The following is a 21,973-nucleotide window of genomic DNA, read 5'->3' as shown; positions in this document are numbered from 1 at the left end:
AATGTTTACTTACAATTGGAGCACTGTTCGAAAGCTCGAAAGCATGAGCCCTCTCATAATAAACATATTCTTGCTCTTGTCATCATACTGTGCATATGTACCAAATGAAATGTCATACAAGTACAAGTATCTGTAATATTTATTCATATGACGTTATCGTAACAAGCTCAATCACAAACATGTGATAAAATGTCATGTCAATAATTTAATTGTGTTGTGACAGAATGTTGAGAGTAGATCACAGCTGTAGCCGGGCCTTCAGGGAGCAATCACTTACCAGGGCCTACCCTTTGTTGAGTAGGTAATGGTAATGGTAATGGTTTTATTTCATTTGAACATGCATCAGATTACAATTGAGTGCATCCCATAATCAGTTCACAGTTCCACATGTCCAAAAGGAGTAGGAAGAAGCAAAGCTTATTAAATCATATCCCTCCATCTGGTACATTTGTTCACTTCCTGCTTTCCATAATACAGTTTTATGAGTTTTTTTTATTATTTTTTTAATTTTGAATTTTGTAATTTTTTGTCCCGTACCGAAGTACGAGGTGGTATGACCATACAATGACATTATGTGTACCATAGTAACTGTCCATACAGTGATATATATATATAGCACATGACTGGTTCAAGACTCTTCTTGAACTCTTCTTCTTCTACTCTTCGTAGAACAATGTTGATGTTTTAACAGTAACACTGCAGTCATGAAACTTTGCAGCTAATTAAATATCTCCTGTGAGTTTGGCACTAATGTTCATATTGTGGCTTGTTCACTGTTAGCAAACCAGCTAGCTAGCATTAGCTTTGTCCACGGTTGCCTAGTAACGGCTCTGCAACTCCATGGTGAGCATCCAGAAAGAGGCGTTCAGAGAACGTAGGAAATAATCAAACTACTACTACTTCACCTTTGCAAATGCAGTGCCACCATTTCTACCATCTTACCTAACCTTACATTGGAACATGTGGCTTGTAGGTAATTGGCTTGTGCCAACTGATGGGGTGTGATTAACATGACTTGTTCAGCAAAGGAAAATTAAACTTGAATTGAAATTTAGCCAATCTTTGCCCAATTTACCATTAAGTCTTTGCATGTAATTGTGATTGTAATGGACGCCGTAGGAGAGAGTTCAGTGAGTGAAACATGAAAAGCCAGACAAATATGTTTAGATCGACTGTCTTCTGTTGCTTCTTTTTATTTTTTATGTCACAATTGTTTTTTTTAAGTCACAAATAAGACTAATGCTGCCAGCAGGTGTCGCCAACACGCGCTGGTCGTGGTACAGTATTTTGGGATGTTTGCTGCCCTCTACTGGCAATTCCCACATAAAAATGCATTTCTTCGAGAAAGCCATTAATGTCTCGCAGATAGACGGCCACATTGTTGCTAGTAATGGTTTATTTTCACTCCTTGGCGTCACGCGTGTTGTTTTTTCGTGACTCTTGTCGATCTTTGTGTGTTTTAGGCTAATAATGAATGTGGATAGTGACAGCTAGCGTGCAGGGCGAGTGACAAGGAGGAAGAAGAAGAAAGGGGGGGCTGACATTAAACCAACACAACAAGGAAACTACACTGCCTTCATTTTATCTTCTTCAATAATAGCCTCAACCAGTGTGGCCACGACGTGGCTCACTCCTTATACAGACAGCCTAACACCTCCGTCCACACTGGAGCTCACCGACCGAGCCCGCTCAGCATCGAGTGCCGAGTTGGAGCGACTTGTTCCCGGCGTTCTCGGAGCCATGATGGGTGAGGAGGATGAATGAAAAGTGGAGCTTGTCATCCTTAGGGGGAGCGTTAAGAGGAAGGGAGCCATGTCCTGACGAGGAAACAAAAGGCTAGCAGCGTTACTAACGGAAATGCTCAATTTGTGTCTTTAGTTTGGCACTTTGTACGGCATTTTACGAGGAATTATTATTTGAACATTTTAAATATCACTGTCATCGCTCAAACACATTTGTCCTAGAAATCAATCAATTGGAGTGTAGTTAATTATCCATATAGGGTACCTTATTGTAATCTGTTGGGACAGAAATTTATATATTAATTGTAGCTTCTTTTAGTTGGGTTAGGTACAGTTTGTTTTGGTTGTTCTCCTTGAGTAATTTTAACCCTTAAGTGGTCCTGAACAACAAAAAATGTCAGCGTCCCAAAAACTACACTCTTTAACACGTGTGTCAAACTCGTGCAATGGAGGGCAGACCCACTGCAGGGTTTCTTTTCAAGCCTGTCATTAAAGCAGTGATTCTTAACTATCAACACCTCAGTTTGATTTTATGCTACTATTCTTTTTCACTTTTAATAAGTCAAACTACTTCAGCCTGAAATAAATACCACCCACTATTAACACAAATTAACTGTACAGGTTGTCTCTATATGTATATATGGTGACAAATGTTTCCATCTCAGAGCCACCCAGCTCGCCACAGGTGATTGAGGATGGAGGAGAGGAGGATGAGGAGGAACTAAGTGGAGGTGAGGAGTCTGACCTGCGCTCCACATCAGGCCGGGGCTCCTTACTCACCCGTAGAGGCATCACACTGAGAGTGCTCCTTAAGGATGGCCTGGTGGAGCCAGGTGATGGCGTCCTGGCTATCCACTACTTGGTAAAAAAAAATAATAATAATGATACAAACACATGACCACAGGATTGTGCAGATGTGAAAGATGGCGGTCCGCTTTGTGTGTCTCTTAGGGTAAGAACTTTATAGGGGACTTGCTGAACGACGGGAAAATCCGTTGGGTGGAGACGGGTCAGATCTTCAATTCACCAAGTGCATGGGCCACCCACTGCAAGCGCCTGGTCAACCCAGCCAAGAAGTCTGGCTGTGGCTGGGCATCAGTGCGCTACCGGGGACAGAAGCTGGTCCAGTATAAGACCACGTGGCTGCATAAGTACCAGCCCAGTGCAGACATGGTGAGTACAAGAACAACCACGTATATGTGTGCTTAGAAGGATACATACTTTATATTCTTCAGTGTTGTTGCTTGGATTTTGTTGATTCTGGTCTTATTTATGACAGAGCCTGGTGAGCGAGGAGGACGATGACGAGGATGAAGAAGAAGGGAAATCAGCCGTGCAGGCGGATGAGAAGAACAGAAACAACAAACCTGGAGGACTACATGGTATTGTAGTATTTTTTTAAACAATTTTAAGTGTCTGAGGTCCTGTAATAGTGTATTGATAGTGTGTTGATCCTTGATGCTGGAATTTAGCCAGTTAAATGCTAAACACTACCTGGAATATGTCTCCAAGAAGCACTATTGAATACTTTATCCACGTTTGGCATACAGGTTTGAGTTAGGGCTGGGGTTAGGTTTTGGACTGGGGTTTTGTTTAGAGTGTACTACCCCAACTCCCATCTTGAAAGTGGCGTCATGTGCCTGTTATGAGTCCATCTCCTCTGTGGAAAAAATCATCCTATCAACCCATAAAACTTTAGAAAAATGTTCTTCCTCATCTTTCAGATGTTCTTGCTCCACGAAGAACAGACCGAGAGAGAATCCCTGTCAGATATTGCACTTTGGGCACCAGGGATGCTACCAGGTCTGTTTTCCTTGTGGTGCTTCTTTCCTTACACTGTCTGGGCTAATCTTAATCAGTTGACCTTGCGTCCTCAGAGACCCTCACACGCTGGTGGAGCTCTCTGCCTTCTCAGCCATTAACAGATTTCAGCCTTTCAATGTGGCCGTATCCAGTAACGTGCTGCTGCTCATGGTGACACACTGCTTTGGCTTCAGGTGACATTTTAGTAAAACAAAAACACATGCATCGGAGACATCTATGTTTGTGTCTACTCACTAGGACTTCCACTGTCACCTGACCACGAGTGAGGTGGTGGGATACCTGGGAGGACGATGGGACACGAACACACAACGTGAGTGTTACCCTAGATGTAAACCTGTAAGATAACTTAAAGTGATGTTTGTGCGTCTTTCAGTGCTGACCATCTTACGAGCATTTCCTTGTCGAACGAGACTGGCTGACAAAGACACTGCCTCTGCTGTTGAGGAGGAGGTAAAACACACAGCAGATCACAGGAAGAATGCCAATTGTGTTGTTTGGATCAACTCAAAAAACAAGTGACAAAACAGAAGAAAACGTATACTTAAATAATGGCCTCCACTCGAAATGTGTGGAACCAAAATATTGGAATTATTGTTGGAATTATTGGAACAAAAACACAATTACAATATCACAATATAGTGGAGGGTATAATACATTTAGTATTTTGAAATCTGTATTTTAACGTATCATTTCCTTTCTAAAATAAACATAAATATGGTGGCATGTTACACATACCGGTATACGTACACATACGGTAAATTGTGTCCATTAATAAATAAATTACATTGTGTCCCAAGGACGGTGACCTTATTACTGTAATACTTATAGCTTTAAATTTGGATCGAGGTTCATGTAACCAATAATTACTATATTAGTTTTTTTATCATCACATTCCATGACGTTTACCTTTCAGAATTTTTGATGTTGTTCAGATCTGCCAGAACCTGTTCATGCGTGGCTTGTCTCTGGTGGGGTGGTACCACAGTCACCCGCGAGGTCCGGCCTTGCCCTCCCTGCAGGATATTGACTCACAGATGGACCACCAGCTGAGGCTGCAGGGCTCCAACAACGGCTTTCAGCCCTGTTTGGGTGTCATCTGTGGTACGTAGAGTCAGTACGTCCTTTGAACTGTCCCTAATGAGGCTCTGGTTACCATTTTTGTATTTTTTTCAGGACCGTACTATCATGGCAATCAAGGTGTGGCCTCCACTATAACACCATTCTGGGTGGTACCGCCACCTGAGGTGAGCACACTGCTGTTGCCTTTTAAAGTGTGGTGGACATCTTAACGTTTCTTTCCATGCAGCAAAGACCCAACGACTATGGCATCCCAGTGGCTGTGGAAGTCACCTATGTGCAAGATAACTTCCTCACCAGTGATGTCCTCAACGAAATGGTAGTTGCTGTAGAACACTAATGCTTTGTGAAGACACTTAAGTGTTGTGTTCTTGTGCAGATGCTGTTGGTGGACTACTACAAGGCCGCTCCTGACCTCATCCATTTCAGTCAGTACTGGTGTCCTGATACCACCATGATGGACAAGATCAAGGTGAGAGATCAAAAGTTGTCAGCAACCCTCTGTGATTGGTTGTGTTAACTTCCTGTTGTTGTTCCTTCACTTCCATCCAGGGGTCTCTGAGCTGCCACGCCCCCAAGGACCAAGCCTACTCTCAAATCTTGGAGCATGTCTACAGTCAACTGAGCGCCGTACAGGTGCCTTGAAAATGCTTGGCCCGTGAGTGCTAGTAAGAAAAGCACATATGCCGACAGCTCCATGTCAACTATTGTAAACTTTTCTTCAGGACCTTTTGTGCCAGTTACTTTATTTATTATGGCGTAAGGACAAATGCATACTTTCCATGTGCTGATTCACATTTAAAGCATATCTAATACACTGGAATTATATTTGAAAAAAATCGTCTTTGTTTTGTTTTGAAGGAAAAAAAATATTTTCTCTGTTTATTGTAAGAAGTGTGAAGTCAGCAAAGAAGCACATACAATTATTGATAACAGACCAGTATGACAGGTAAGTCCATACCGAATGTAAAAACCTTTTATAGGGTATTATAATTATAACAATAATAAAGGACTACATGCAAGTTTTAAGGGTTTGGATATAAAAAATAGTACAATATTTAAGACTGATTAAACAAAACAACCCTTTACAACCATATGAATGGGATTTCTCTAGACATCCAAATCTATGCAAAATAAACAGTCTTGTGTGTGTGTGCGGGGAAACAGTTTTGTAGTGTTTAGAGACGTTACACAGAAAAGTGCCACTATTTAGAATTGGGAAAAGCAGCAATAAGTAGCTATGTTAGGCTTTGGTTTTAGGATCATTAGTCACTCCTCCCTGTTCCAAATAAAAGCTAGCAAGAATTTGCCTTTTTTATCCTTTTAAAACAGCAAAAAATCTAGGTGTCAACATGTAAACACATAAGGTCCAAACACAGTGGAGGGGTCTGTTAAAACTCACAAACCACTAATGAAAGATACAGTCCCCAAGTCAAAACATTCCCTTGATGTTTTCCCTTTTAGGCTACATCCTATCATAAAGACTGTATTTGTGTATTAAGAGCACAGGAATGGTCAAAATGTACCAACACTTAAAAAAATCCAATGAAATCCGGAGTGGAGGACAGAATGGGACACAGTTTCACATTATGGCAAGACAAAGGATAGAAAGTCATGAACAGCTGCCAGCAGCGTCATATTTTCTTTTAGGCACTGTGTGGGTTAAAACGGGCTCTAACAAAGATGTGGCTGCATTTAAGTGACTAAAAAGGTGCAACGTTTGCATTTTATGGTGTGCAACTGGAGTATCAACACACACACAAATCAATCTCAATGGAGGTACAACTCTCACATGTCGAGTAAGCAGCTCTATTTAAAGCAAATGAAATGAAACATAATACTGTGCAGTCACTGTGATGCTTTTGAAAAACGGACCATTTAAAAAGACACGGGGTGGCTAATTGGTGTCATGTGGTTCCAATGAAAACGTGAGTTCTCAGAGTGGCCAGCAGGTGGCATTGTTGAATTACTAAAATGGGGATTATTCAGTCAAAAGTTGTCACACAACCTGAGCTTTGTGTATGAAATTGCAGGTCAGTCCTCCATGCGGTTTTAGTGGAACCGCCTTTCTTTTGTCTTCCTTCCCTCCCTCCCACCTTCCTCCCTCCCTTCCTTAGTGTGGTAGTGGAACCAACACCTCAACATAGTTGAGAGGGAAAAATCCTGACTGGCCATTGAGCATACCCTCATACCAATTCTCGTCGATCTGATTGGTCAGCGTGATGATGTCGCCCTCACGAAAGCCCAGCTCACCCTCGTTCTCCGGCTCAAAGTCATACAGCGCTTTGCAGCTGGGCTGCTCCGGAGCTGTGGGCCAGAAGGAGAGTTTAGGACTTTTCAGTTTCCAACAGTTCTTTTACAAAAACAACAAAAGTGTAACATTCTATGACACCATGGTTTCACTGGTGTCATCCCCTCTTACAGCATGTTTTGTTTATCGACCCACTCCCTGGTCACTGATCTGATCTGAGACCAGCAGAGGACAGATGAGCTTCATGCACAAACAAACTAGACAATTGTCCACCAACAAAGTCAGTCTTTGTGTAGCATTGTCAGTCTAAGCCTTGAGATAGTCACTCTGTTCCGTTCATATGAAAAGAACTATGCTATGGTAATCGTAGTTCTTTTCTACTTGAGTTTAACTTGTCTGGTTGCTACCTATGAAAACGTACGCTACATCTTATATGGACACTGTGTGGACTAAAAGAACCTCAGCGTCATCCAAAGTCTTAGCGCCATTAAAATCAACTGGCTTCTTGCCGTATAAGTCAGTGCCAAAAGTTTGCGGGAGACCAGTTATAAAAACAGACTTTGGGAGCACAAATGATTTAAAATGTAAATGAATAATTGATTACCAAAATAGTTGTTCATTAATTGGATAATCATTGCAGCTCTAATTTCTTCATTAGTGTTTTTATGTGTTCCACCCACGGCCCGCCTCCAGGAACGCCCACTCCGCTGTGGTTGGTCACATTGCCGAGGGCATAGAAACACTTCCGGTTTGTGCTGCTAATAAACGGTAAGAGAGCTGATTATAAACAGCAGTTTTGCCCACCGCCAGTGCATATAAAGACTTTTGGTTTGTGCTGCCAACTTTATAGTTGATAAACAGCGATTCATCTTTTTCATATGTCTGCTTTGAATATACAGCCATATGTGTTGGATCCCGAATCGGAAGTGGAGACTGTACAGTCCACAGTTTCTCGAGAAAAGAGGTTCATTCGAGATGTCTTTCAATGGTAAGTAGATTTAGCATTTTAGCGTCTCCTTCCAACTCTTCCACACGACCAAGTAATGTTGGAAAGGCATAAGGCTTCAGCAAGTTCGTCGGCTAGTCCAGCTGCAAATTGGCTCATGTTGACAACACAGTCCAGTGAGAAATGCAGTTCATAGATTAAAATTCATTTATTTTGCTGGTAGGGAATCAGGAACTCCAACCACTTGTGCCTGATGGTGGCGTCTTTAGGAATTGTAAACAAATGTGGCATTCCCTTTCGAGAAATCACTAGCAAGTGAACAGTGGAGCAGTGCTTGGGGGAGGATGAAAGAAGCAGAGCTTGGGGGAGGGCAGATAGTTTCTATATAAGGAAGTCCGTCCCTCTGGGACGTACCAAAGGAACGGTCTTACCACGTGCTGCACGAATGACGACTGGAGTCGCTGATGATGAACTGTACTGCTGATGGGGATGTCATAAAACTTCATATCAAAAAATCCAAACTATCCCTTTAACACTGCATCTGACATGTCAAGAGCTTTTAAATAAAATTCATACATTAAAAAAAAGACAAAAAAACCCCAATGAAATGAAAATGGACTCTCAAACCTTCAACAAAAATTGCACATAAAATAACTAAAAACAATTAAAAAAACAGACCCTGTCTCTGCGAAGAAAAAAAAAAGTGATAGAGATATTTCCCAGGGTCTAGTGACACATATTACCATTGTGCTTAAAAGTCAATTACAAAGGATAATAAATTGCAATCCAGTTATGATTGACAGGATGTAGCCATACAAAAGCTATAAAAGTACTAAGATGACATGCCCAAAAATGCAGCACATGGCTTTAATTTGCAGCTATTTGACTCTGAAGAGGCTTTCTCTAGAGCATTAGGACAGGATGTGGATTTGTTACGCCACATACAACATTCGCAATGAAAACGTTGAAATGCTGAACCTATGAGAAGTGACTTTGTGTTCTGCTTCCTATGTTTCACAAGCATCAGCGCGCACACACACAAAAAAGAAACCACCACAAGACCACAAGAGAAATTCATGCTTCGCCCGTCTGACTCACAATCTGTACTTCCCAAACAACAATGCTGAAGAGTGAAATTATGTCTCTGATGATCTCACAGGAAAGAGGAACATGGTCAGTCAAAGTAGCAGCCATCCAGAAGACACACACAGAGACATAGGTAAACACTTGCTGTAACGCGTCTCACACATTTAGAGCATGTGACTCATGCAGGTCTTGTGCAATCATGTTGGAAATGGCTGGAATGTTTGTCAGATTGCTTTAACAGAAATAGGCACCCTGTGCTTTGCGTGGAAACACCGTTTGTTTTTGTGAAAAGTACCATGTTTTGTGTGATGTAATAGAGACTAAACTGATTTTCTGTCCTACTGTCATAAAGAAATGGGGACAACCCATGAGGTTAGTTTGTAAAAACATGCACCCCTACTGTGTTGCCTGTGCTATTTTTCTGACAAATACACCACATGGAGGTGCTGCTATTAAACCTAATACATTGGATTGACTTTACATTTCTCACACACCTCAATGTACTCAATGTACAACCACCGCAAAAAGTCATAAGTGGCGGCACAACTGGGGCGTCCTAATTAATCACATGACTGCATATAAGCCCTATTTTACATCTTAGCCTGCAACAAACATGTTTCACTCAAAAGTTCATCTACATTATTGCAGAGTGGCTCACCTGAGTTACGAGAAGGGGGAGCAGTCATTGAAGTGGAGTAGCCCCCGTTTGAGTGGTTATCGTCTCCAAAGTCAAACAAAGGTTTGGGCTTGGGTGTGTATTCCCGTCTCGGTCGAGACGCAGCCTCACTCACCCTGTAAAAAAAAAAACAAACAAACAGTCCAGTCAATCTGATGGGAGACATTTTGTTTTGACCACTAAATGTGGGTCTATAAGTTTTGAAAGCTGTTTTGAAAGATTCTATATACTACAGTCATCCCCCGTTTATCGAGGTTAATTGGTTCCAGACCCGGCCGCATCAAGTGATTTTCAGCATATGATTCAACATAAATAAACAGAATACTTTCGTACATTTATCTTTAAAAATATTTTTAGAGCTTAGAAAACTTGTTTATGACCCTCTAAATACATGTTTACCATTACTAGAGCCCTGTACCCATGTAGTCACACTCTTGTTTTACACTTGATGCGAAGGCTACGGGGTCAGACATAAAAGACAGCTGCCGATCATAGCATGTAGCCAGCTAGCGAGAAAACTAGTTAGCCTCCAAATTATTTGTTCTGAACTTTAAGTGTTTCAAGAAGCCAAAAATGTACCACTTCCACACTAAATGAGAGGATAGTTTTCACGTGTCGGACATGCCAAGGCTGACTATATGCACTGTATCAAAAGTAGTGTAATGTCTCACATGACTTGCCTTTCAATATTTTTCAACTAATTGGCCACAGTCAGTCACAAAACAGTCATCATCTATTATTTTTTTAAAAACACAATAGAACTAAGTACATTACTTACATTACACCTAGTACCGGTCAACAGTTTGGAGACACTTCCTCATTTATTCATTCATTAATTTTCTACCGCTTATTTAATAGAATGCAAAAAAGTTGTCCAAACTTTTGACTCGTACTGTACATCAAACTAAACTCCCATATAAAACAATGGAGGTTACTCCAAAGACAGAGATGGGAGGACAGTCAGTGCAGTGTTTCTTTACAAAGTGACATCAGCCCCTACCGGCATGGCATTCACTGTACATGGCATTCTCTGTCTTCATTTTGTTTTTCCCATTTGCATATGAAATAGGTACTGCTAACTGTGTGTGTGTGTGTGTGTGTGTGTGTGTGCGCGTCTTTTCATTACTGCACCTTTCCTCAAGTTTGTGAGAAAGCTCATCCAGGAACTGAACAGCTTGCCTGTGGTACTGCAGCTGGCACTCCACCAGACAGGAGAGCTGGCTCACCTGCTCGATCTACTCGCAAACACGTAACACACCACAAGGGTCAAGTCTAACATGGGCTTGACTACTATTCACACATCTTGACACTAATAAACTCACGTCAGTCTCCAGCAGGTTGTACATGCCCGTCTCGGCCACTTCCTTGGACTCGTAAAATTTCTCCAGGGCCTGTCGGATCTCCTCATCAGGAATCTTGCCCTGACGCTTCTTTTTGTAGTCGTAGTCTAGACGGCGTCCTTCCAATTTCTTGAGATGATGCTGTGATCAAAGAAAACTGTCAATAATTATCTTCATTTGATTGTATTTTACTTACCATTTTCCATTTCACTGATAATTGTGATCAATACAAACAAATACCTGTATCTCTCTCAGCTCCTTGTCACAGAAGCTTTGTAACGGATCAATGAAGTTCTGCTTGACGTCAATGTCGAGCGAGTCTTTCACTTCTGCCAGTCTCTTCATGGACTCTCCCACTTCCACCAGGGCGCCGCCTGAACCACAACAAACGACAGGCATGAACAGCTCAGTGACACAGTAATTCTTATTTCCTCTATAGTGGCCAGGGGGTTGTTTAGTTACTTTATTTTTTTGCATGTTTTGTCACTTGTTTGTTTCAGATCAAACAAATTAGTCAATGAAAAAGTGACTGCTTCTTAAACCTAATAACTGGCTGGGCCACACTTAGCGGCAACAACTGCAATCAAGCGTTTGCGCTAACTTTCACTGGGTCGCTTACAGCACTGTGGAGGAATTTTGGTCCACTCATCCTTGCTAATTTGCCTCAATTCAGCCACATTGGGGGTGGGGGGGTGAGCATGAAATGCCTTTTTAAGGTCATGCCACACCATTTCAATAGAATTCAGGTTAGGACTATGACTAGGCCAGGTGGACTTGCTAGTGTGTTTTGGATCATTGTCCCGCTGCAGAACCCAAGTTTGTTGCAGCTTGAGGTCACAAACAGATGGCCAGACATTCTTCTTCAGGATTTTTTGTAGACCGAATTAATGGTTCCATTTACCACAGCAAGTCTTTCAAGTCCTGAAGCAGCAAAACAGCCCCAAACGTTCATACTACCACCACCATGTTTTACTGTTGTTTTCTGGCAAAATTGAGACCAACCGTAATGTTCTTTTTGTTCAGCATTGATTTCCATGCAGGCTTATGGTGGCGTCATGAAAGTCCCGAAGCTTTAGAAATGGCTCTTTCACCTTTTCCAGATTGACAATTATTCTCAGAGTTATGGGTGTGGGAGCGGGGATAGAGGTGTCATGTATGTTTTTTTTCCCCTTGATAATAAAAGGTTTCATTTATCATCTGTATTTGGATTGTTTTCTGTTTTTTGTACACATTTGTACATAAGTCTGTAAATGTCAGCTTTACCGATGTCACATATTTTTCCATGGTGAAAAAAGAAGGGTGTTTATTTATTTAAGAGTCACCTGGTGATTGATTGGAGCAGTGTTTATTTGAGGAAGTGTGATACTTCCTGATAGCAAGACTACATGCTATTTGCTCTGACAGGCGAAAAACAGGCAATAAAATGGACACTGAAGTTTTACTGACAAACCATTGTTAAAAAAGACCATTTAAAAAAAACACCAAACCCAGGAAAGTGTCTATATGTCCCAACATGCACCTTACCAAAGTTAGTCTCTTCTCCAAGATCTCTCCCATACTTGGACATGCATTCTCCTAGCAGACCCTCAGCTTGGGGGTATCCGGGGTTCTTCACCTGACCACGAATTTTAGACATAGTGTTCAACATGGACAGTTTGGCCCTTGATGCTGCAAGAAGAGAAGGTGACATGATATGAAGATGATATATCTTTAAAAAAAAAAAAAAAAAAAGAGCAGATATATTTAGCAAGCCATTTTTTGTGGCTTACCTGGGTTGGGTTGGAGATACTCCGATGTTTTGGAGATTACCTCTGTTACGGCTTTACTGGTCACGTCCACCCTCTGTGGTATAATAACAGCAACAGCAAATTAAATTATTAAATATTATTAATGGCTGTTGAAGTCGCATAACAATATCTTTCACTTTAAAACCACAAAAATACATTTTCCTACCCGCTCCAAGTCTCTGAATTCATCATCAAGTTTGGTTCCCTCTGCGCCGCCAACTTTCTCACTCACCATCTAGCAGTAGAGACAAACAAGGTGGGGAGGGTGTGGATAAAGAGTGAGGCCATTTCATGTTCACCATAAGGTTTTAATAGACATGTTAACCTGCAAGCCAAAAGTACTGCCATTTGCTTTAGCTGAGAACACGTATTACTCTCAAACATACACACTGCATGCCTCAATTGCATTCTTCTTTGAAATAAACAACCAGAATCCCCTTGAGTCATACAATTCAGAACTTTCTGGAAGGTAATGTAATGGTTTAATTTCATTTGAACATGCATCAGGTTACATAATCAGTTCACAGTTCCACGTGTTCAAAAGGAGTAGGAAGATGCAAAGCTTATTAAATCCTACCCCTCAATCTGGTACTACAATCAGTAACTGTTACATTTGTTCACTTCCTGCCTTTCTGATATAATTCAAATTTTTTACATCTTTTTTCTCTCCAGTTGTATATTTTGCTTCTACAATGTGCTGTTCACCGGCTCATAAAAAAGCTGTTACATCCCTGTTTTACATATTTCACAGGGAACGGGAAGCGTTAATAAATGAGTGTGTCCATGCTAGGTTTTCCTGGCAGACTGGCTGCAGGCTTCACACACCGTGTGTGCACAAGCTGCAAGCGTCTTGTGACCGCTTGTTGATGAGTAAATGCATGATGAAAGAAACACTTCCTTGCTTTCTTTTTTAATGCATGCCACGGGGGAATTTGGAGCAGTGTTACGATGCATACAAATGAAAAAAAAGCTTGAGTGGGACAGCACTTACATCACAGAGAGCAGTCATACTTCCTGTAACGTTCCAGTATCCATTCGATGACAGCTAGTTTAGTGTACATCAGCGAGCGCAGCTGAGACATCGTCCAGCATCAACGCGAGAGTTTCCGATGTGAACAAAGAAAGTTGTAGGAGACTTGTACATTTATAAGCAGATGCGCAAAAATTTTACTCACTTGACTTGTATCAAGAGCAAAATACGAATGAAAGGGTTGAAAAGTGTACTTGCACAAGTGCTCCCTTTATATTTTGTCCACTCGCACTCCCACTAATTTCTGGGCGCATATGCCAGTGAAATACTCACATTGTACACCCCTGCTGTCCGCTTGAATATTACATTTTGGATCCCATCTTAAAAGGAAAACTGCACTTTTGATGAGGAAGTTTGCCCATCATCAATAATCCTTCTGTGAGACACACATCTCTCTCTTTTCTGTGCATTGTAAACATACAAAAACAGGTAAAAAAGAGTAGATTACTGCACAATGGAATAGGAAACATTTATTCTATGCTATAAAGCCAACTGAAAAACAGCTCAATTTACGTATGATGCAACATGCAAATTAACCAAGTTACAGTGACATTATTCTTATCAACGTTGTTACACTGATCGAACTACATAAACTGGTGCAATGACACTTCGCCACAACACGTCATAACAGCGTCATATTCACAGTGAGGCACTGTGAGGCCACTACAAAAAAAGGTTTCATTTTTTGTTTGTAAAACAACTAACACTAGGTGTAGATTCTTTTGTATGTTGCTATGTGAAATCAATGCGCCGAGGAAGGAAGTTGCGGTAATGCTTAAAAGGAGGAAGATACAGCAAAATACTGTATTACATGTTGTCATGAATGTACCTGTTACTACATGGTCACAGCATGTATATAAAAAGAAAAAAACATTGTTGGAGGTGTTAGCTTGCAGTCTTTATCGTGAGCATAGGTGTGTCATATTAAGTGCTTTTGTTTTAATACCATTAGAAGGCACAGGGATGCACAGACATGTGTGTTCATGTCTCACATAAGGATTGTGGATGATGGCTAAAATTCCCCCAAAAAGTGGAGGGGCTGTTAGTAGAGGTTAGAAGTTTCCTCCAGCTGACAAGAGGCTGCCTCTTACTGCTTTGAGCACCATCACTAGAAGACCTCCATCAGGAAACATGATCCTTCTGTACATGCGCAAGATCTACATCACTTTATCCACTCAAAATGTTTCCACAACAAAGCTTCTGTGATCTAACATGTTATGATATTCACTAGCATTTTTTTTCTGAACATAAATGATTACTAACCTTACTTCATATACTTACACATCGCAAACAAAAAAAATTATTTCAATGTAAACACAGTAAGCCAAGCACATAAACGGATTCATCCGTGTACTGGCAGATACGTTTTTTTCTAAACATAAAAATACCATACATCCATCTTGACATATATTGCTAGCAGAAACTGCAGTAATTCCACATTTGATGAAAGTTACTTAAGATTTCTCTGATGAAAACCAACTGAGAACCATGGCCTCTGATCTGGAGGTGCTGAGTCTCATCCACACTCAGATGTAAGCCATCCCAGTAAAGTTCACAACCCCAAGGCCATCAGGACCACATTGTCCACACATAGCACAGATGAAATCCCCCCCAAACTGGACTCTATCGACACCTTCGCTGCAACTAGAAATTCTGTCCATGAAAATTATTAACAGAATCTGTGACAAAGGGCAGCCTTGGCGGAGGCCAACGTTCACCGGAAACAGGTTCGACTTACTACTAGCAATGCAAACCAAGCTCATGCCCTGTTTGTACAAGAACCCAATGGCACATAGCAGTGGGCCACCAATCCTGTTATCCCGGTGTACCCCCCCAATGGGCATCGCAAGGGACACGGTCGATTGCCTTTTCCAAGTCCACAAACCACATGTAGACAGGTTGGGCAAACTCCCAGGTACCCTCCAGGTCCAGTGTTCCGTGACCGTGATGAAAACCACATTGCACCTCTTGCAGCCGAGGTTCGACTAACAGTTGATTTGAGCACCGTTGAATAGACTTTCCCAGGGAGGCTGAGTGTGATCCCCCTATAAGTTGGAACACACCCTCCGGTCAACTTTCTTGAAAACGGGGAGTACCGCCCTGGTCTGCCAATCCATAAGGTATTGTTCCCGACTTCCTTGCAATGTTGAAGAGATGTCTCAGGCAAGACAGTCCCTCAACATATAGAGCCTTGGGGAATTCAAGGCGAAACTCATGAACCCCCGCAGCTTTGCCACTGAGGAGCATTTTGACCACCCCACATACCTCAGCCACGGTGATGGTACTGTCCGCGTACTGACTCTGCTTCCTCTATGGAAGGTATGTAAGTGGGACTGAGAAGGGCCTCAAAAAATACTTTTTCCACAGGCTTGTCTCGTCTCAGACCCAATCTCATGTATCGTCTCGTCTTGTAAACTGAGTGCCTTGTGACACAACTAGCTCTCATCAAATGTATAGCCTATCGTAACTGCTTTTGTGTGCGTGCACAGATATGTATGTGTATAAGAGACAGTGATGGGTGGCAGCCATGAAAGACAGTTAACAAATTTTTATGCAGTTTAATTTGAATTTGTGGAAAAATATAGACATGATTTATACTAACTGTGCTTTTAAAACGTTATTGGTAACATGTGCTAGCTAGCAATGGTGTTCTTTGATTTTTTGATTTTGAAAAATGTCAGTTCGAGTGAGCTGCATACAGTCCTTTTAATAGGTTGATAAAGGTTTTACGATGTTGATAGTTTGACCCTGTAATAGATTTTTTCGATTTGCCTTTCTACAAACATTTCCTTGATTTCCCAACAAATAAAGATCACAGCTTTAAATCATGGATTTTCTTTTTCCAATTGTAAGCAGGCTTTATTTATGTTTGAGAATGTCAGCAATGAAGAAATTAGATTTAAAAAAAATTATCTTGAGTGTTTACATCTGAGACAACAGATGATTTACAGCCTCTGACCTACTTTGTAAGTACAATAAATACATTGACTCATGTCAAACTTTTTTTTTACGGCATTTACGGTAATAAAGTGAGTGAATTTTAGATCCAACAACTAACTGTATGACAGTTTGCCAAATCAGCCCGATCTCCTTTTGTCATGACTGGAATTAAAGTCATATTTGGGAGCAAGGTTGAAATGCAGCCTTGAGGCCTTCAGCTCAAGTTAAGATATCGCTCTGTTCCAACTTTAAACTCCTTAGCATTTAACATCCAAGAGAAGCGAGATTACTCTACATAGTCCTTCATATTCACACTAAAACACCTTGCCTGGATTTTTGACAACCACAGAATTGTAACTGTATTTAAACCTCCATGTGTATGCCTGTCTCTGTAGCATCCACAGGTTTCCCAACATCTAACCCATATAATCCTTATTTACATACACACAAGATTAGGGAAGCAGGGCATAAAACAACGACAAATGTAACAAATATGTGACACTCCAACCACAGACGCTTAAAGCTCAAATTCAGCTTCAAAAATTGAGAAAACAATTGAATGTTAATGGAAAATAAGGTGGACAAAAGGATGAAAACTGTGCTCCTATTAACACCTCTATTCACTTAAGCACAAGATATTCCATAGTCACAAAGTGTGCAGTACACAAAAGCAAATAAGCTCCGGTCTCTAACTAACACAGGGTCCAAAAACATGCGGTATTATAGATGTGGCTAACATCCTGATGTCACTACAAAGCAATAACAATATTGTTGGCCATACTGTGTAATAAAGTAATTTCAGCAATGGACGAGTGGTTATCGTGCAGGCCACACAGCTAGGAGACCCGGGTTCGATTCCACCCTTGTCCACCTCTGTGTGGAGTTTACATGTTCTCCCCCTGCATGCGTAGGTTTTCTCCAGGGCTCCGGCTGCCTCCCACATTCCAAAAACATGCATGCTAGGTTAATTGGCAATAGGTATGGATGTGAGTGTGAATGGTTGTTTGTCTATATGTGCCCTGTGATTGGCTGGCGACCAGTCCAGGGTGTACCCCGTCTCTTGCCCGAAGACAGCTGGGATAGGCTCCAGCACCTCTGCAACCATCGTGAGCATAAGCGCTAGAAAATGAATGAATGAATGAATGGACCAATACCCGATATTGGATCGGGACATCCCTAGTAACTGCATTTGAAGTGCATCACAAGTGCATACCTGTTAACATTTGCATTATTAATAATTATTATCTGATCTTCCTACTTCTTTTGTTTTGAAAGTCTTGACTTTACCAGCTACATTTTTCCCTATGAAAAAAACAGGAAAGCCCTAGGAAAGAAGGGCAAAATATGGCAGCTTTTTGTCAATAGGAGGGTTGACAGGTACGCACAAGTGGTCAGAATCCAGCCACTTTATTTACCTCTGTAATAATATCTGTAAACCACGCAATCAAAAAAAATACAAAAAAAACACAGCATTTCATTCCATGGTCGTGTATTCGGCAGTAAATAGTCAGTAGTTTGGCTTACTTTTAGGGTGAAAGCATAGAGCAGATGATGGGACACAATAGGAAGCAGGCAAAGAGAGAGTGTGAGATAAACACGGATGTGTGCACTGTTGGACACAGATATCCAGTCTAACATCCTGTATGCCCCAGTGAGGAAAATCTGTGTCAACTGTTATTGAGGGGAAAACAAAAGCAGCGCAGAGGAAAGAAGCAGTGTGCACATCTTTCTATGCATATATTTGTTTTGCAGCTATTGTTTTTAACTTCGTTTCTAACCGTGACCTGCACCTATTCTTGGCAGAAATCCGAGCCAGATACAAGCCTTTCCTGCTTACATCAGCAGGGGCGGTGAAGAAATTCTTGAGTAGGAAAAAAAAACAACCTCACTCATCAAAATTGTGTTGTTTTTTTCTGTATTTCAAATCAGCGGGGGTTCACGTTGAAGCTCTTGGATTAAAACGCAAAAGCCTAAACACAACACAGCTGGACACAACTGGTGGAAAATGAGGTCAGCGGGTGTTCCAGTTCAAAGAAGAAAACATACAAACACAAATATTTCAATAAAGTTCCATTGTAGTTGGCAGTGTGACTCACATTTGTCGTGAAACTTCCTGGTTAGCAGTAAGAAGTACGTTTACATCACTTTTGCTTACATTTAGACGCAACGCGGCTAACTAAGTTAACGCCCCAGTAAACTCCACTGTAACAATAATTAGCTTGGCTAAAACAGCAACATATCACAACATATACAATGTGCAAGTGTTAGCTTCTAACTGTCATCGTACATGAGGCTAAATGTGTATTAGCTTTACAAAACTAGTGTTAGCGCCGATGCTAAGCGAAGCTAGCTTGTTAGCCATGGCGAGAAAAGTTTGACAAACCTGACTGGCTTTATAAAACTGCTTCTTTAAGCCTGCCACGGACATCTTGGAGGGTTCTTCGACTTCTTCAATGTGAACGTTGTCCGTGTGGTGGTGTTAAATGTTATTTTCAAAAATTAAAAAAGTGTGTTTGCGTGGTAGGACTGCCCAGCCGTCAGTCACACTCTGGGTCGGGACACGCAAACTGACCACGTCGTCCGCGTCCGAGGGTGAGTCTTCACACTGGCACTGCTAGACTGCTGAACTATTCCTGTCACAGTGAACTTCGACTAAAGTCTAATATTCGTGTGCAAACACCAGGAGAATAATTGTTGCGCACACAAATAAAGCTACAGGAGGAAAACAATTCATTTTGCGCAAAGCTTCATTTGGGACCCTTAAAATTGGAGCATGCTGCCCCTCGCTGGAATAGGATGGAAGTGCAGGTGTGGCGACAAGGCATATGTTGGCATTGCTTCTTTATGCTTCGAGTCCACTGGTGCCAGTTCGCGCCAATATCATTTGCTGTAATAATTTGCCTAGTGTCACCAATAAGGTGCCTAGTGGCTGCAGTGGCTCAAACTGCCTCTCACCTGGCTCGTGGTGGCCCGTAACAGCGGCAATTGAGTCTGGTGGCAAGAAAATTTCAAAATGTTTAAAATCTTCGTTGTGCCAATTGCTTGATGCAAGTGTCCACCAAGTGGAACCAAATGTCACAAACAATCCGCCTATGGCAATCCACTGGAATGTAATAGCGCAAACAATCCACCAATTGGAATCCACTGGAGTTGCGCCAATGATGCTAGGAGTTAATAGTCAAAAAGCCCTGCTCAGGACCTTCTCAAAAAACGGGCCAGATGTTAGCAACCAATTTAAAGCGTCCTTGTCTTTTAGTAATGTTATGCTAAGAGTCCACTGGACCGGCGCTAGTTGGAGCTGGCATGCTACCTGTTGCTAACATCCGGCCCGGTTTTTGAGAAGGTCTTGAGCAGGGTTTTTTAACTATTTGAACCTAGATGCCAAAGAAACAAAAATGCTATCGATGCTAAATGGCTAGCATTCTAACAGCTAACATGCTAGTGACCTGCATTGGTACCTTATGATACCATGGGAACACCTCTTGCTTCAATAGACATTTACTAAAGGTTCTGAATGAAGCAAAATGTAAAGCTAACACTTTTTTTGGTGGAGTTTTCACTAAAATGGTCATTTGGGCAGACAAGTCAGCGTAGAGCCGAACCGTTTACATGCGATAAAGAATATATTTGTGTATATTATTTTGTTGTGTGTGATTTAAGGGTTTATTACATCATCGGTCACGTGACTTGTTCCTGCTCCCTTCATTTGTATGTATTGCTAAAACTAAAACACCATTTTGGGTGTTTTGGGTTCAACATCTGACAGCACTGACAGCGAGTAGCATTTTACTGTACTTCTTGGTGTGACTAGTTCGACATTCAAAATACTACATATAAGTACTACGTGTACTGCGGTACAAGTATCATTGTGGTACATGGTCACATGTAGTGGTACGCAGGAATGGCAAATTTAAAAAAGAAGAAAATTATGTAACTACAGTATATAGCATGTCAAATAGAGTTGCATTTTATTTTATCTACACCACAAGCCAATTACCTGCAAGTGTAATAACATTATGTTCAAAACTAAATTGTGATTGCAAAGGGAGGAAGCAAAAATGCTGGCACTTCAAATAGTAAATGTGAGGAAGGTGAGGAACTACCGAAACTGCAGTACAGTGTACATAATATAAAGCAAGAGCTATTTAATTAAAACAAAATGACAGATACATTTAAATTGCATTTGTTGATTTTTCTAGTCTTTTGTTAGTTCTAAAAAGAGTGTAGTCATTTTTGTAATACAAAGCAGAGGTAATGAAACTGCTACAAAACTTTGACTTTCATTGTAAAAAGAATTTTATTACATTCTTAAATCCACAAAGCATATCACCATTGTGCAATAACACTTTCTTGTGTTAATAACCTCTCTGGCTTTTTTAAAAATCCATGACATGTCATAAATTAACTCTTACTTAAATCTATAATGATTCAATAATAATAATAATAATAATGATCTAAAAATAGAATAAACATATCATAAACAGAAGGATCATGACAAAAGAGAAGCTTTTAGGGAGACATGTTTAAAAACGCTCTTAAAAAAAATAGAATTACATCGCTCCAAAAAGACTAAAAAGGACACTAAACCGATGAGGAAAATATCATAGTACATATCAGGACAAAATTGAAGATCACAACAAAACCAATACAAGAATTAGATTATAATTAATCTGTTATACATATTTTTTTCAATCATTTTCTTGTTTGAATATTCTATTTAGTCTATGAAGTCAAAAAGTCTTGAAATAGCAATATTGAAAAGGGTTAAATCTTTTATACTTTCTGTAATCATTCACGAGAACATGTACTGTACACAGTGATGAAGGTTTGAAGGTCTTCTACAGTTTGTAGGTGTCTTGTGGACACAGCGGGACATAGGACAGAGAGCCAAGCTATCTCCCTGAGGAACATGAGTGCCGGGCTTCCAGACTGCTCTTTCATCCCGATAAACTGCGTAGTGAGTGACTGTAGCTATTGAAAAGCGGCATACTAAACATTCTATGACAAAGTATTGCACCTCGTTACAATCTGGCCAACCCTGCAGAGAAATCGGCCTTGAGTTGATTAAACTCAAGATTCATTTGTTGACGCTCCAAACTAAATCTATGCTACTTAAAAATGGGAAAGACAATATTGCACAATCCCACTGTGCCATAAAGTACCCGACAAGAGCGGCACCCCTTTTTGCGCTACGTGAGATCATACTGTATGCTGTGTGGCCATCAGCACTGTCCCAGCAGTGCGGACTCAAATATGAACATTCATTATATCCAT

General features: G+C 40.9%; 2 protein-coding genes across 2 annotated transcripts; one reads left to right on the top strand and one right to left on the bottom strand.

The window, feature by feature from the left end:
* Window positions 1–1,342: 1,342 nt before the first annotated feature.
* mpnd (MPN domain containing) lies at window positions 1,343–5,808 on the top strand. Its single transcript, XM_058073483.2, has 13 exons — window positions 1,343–1,747; window positions 2,408–2,604; window positions 2,694–2,915; window positions 3,022–3,124; window positions 3,467–3,545; window positions 3,620–3,716; window positions 3,804–3,876; window positions 3,940–4,016; window positions 4,499–4,667; window positions 4,740–4,810; window positions 4,873–4,962; window positions 5,023–5,115; window positions 5,196–5,808. The coding sequence occupies exons 1-13, from the start codon at window positions 1,741–1,743 to the stop codon at window positions 5,286–5,288; spliced, it is 1,371 nt and encodes a 456-aa protein (XP_057929466.2). The 5' UTR covers window positions 1,343–1,740; the 3' UTR covers window positions 5,289–5,808.
* Window positions 5,516–19,442, bottom strand: sh3gl1b (SH3-domain GRB2-like 1b). The gene is made up of 9 exons (XM_058073484.2): window positions 19,083–19,442; window positions 12,896–12,964; window positions 12,712–12,784; window positions 12,467–12,610; window positions 11,183–11,316; window positions 10,925–11,083; window positions 10,734–10,837; window positions 9,585–9,718; window positions 5,516–6,950 (listed from the first exon to the last, which is right to left on the bottom strand). The coding sequence occupies exons 1-9, from the start codon at window positions 19,125–19,127 to the stop codon at window positions 6,757–6,759; spliced, it is 1,056 nt and encodes a 351-aa protein (XP_057929467.2). The 5' UTR covers window positions 19,128–19,442; the 3' UTR covers window positions 5,516–6,756.
* Between the last annotated feature and the right edge of the window lie 2,531 nt (window positions 19,443–21,973).

This window comes from Doryrhamphus excisus, linkage group LG4 (genome assembly GCF_037039965.1).
Source record: "Doryrhamphus excisus strain RoL-2023G ecotype Guam linkage group LG4, RoL_Dexc_Guam_v1.1, whole genome shotgun sequence".
Classification (NCBI taxonomy): domain Eukaryota; kingdom Metazoa; phylum Chordata; class Actinopteri; order Syngnathiformes; family Syngnathidae; genus Doryrhamphus; species Doryrhamphus excisus.
Note: the sequence above shows the minus strand (reverse complement) of the source record. Positions and strands in the feature narration are given on the sequence as shown.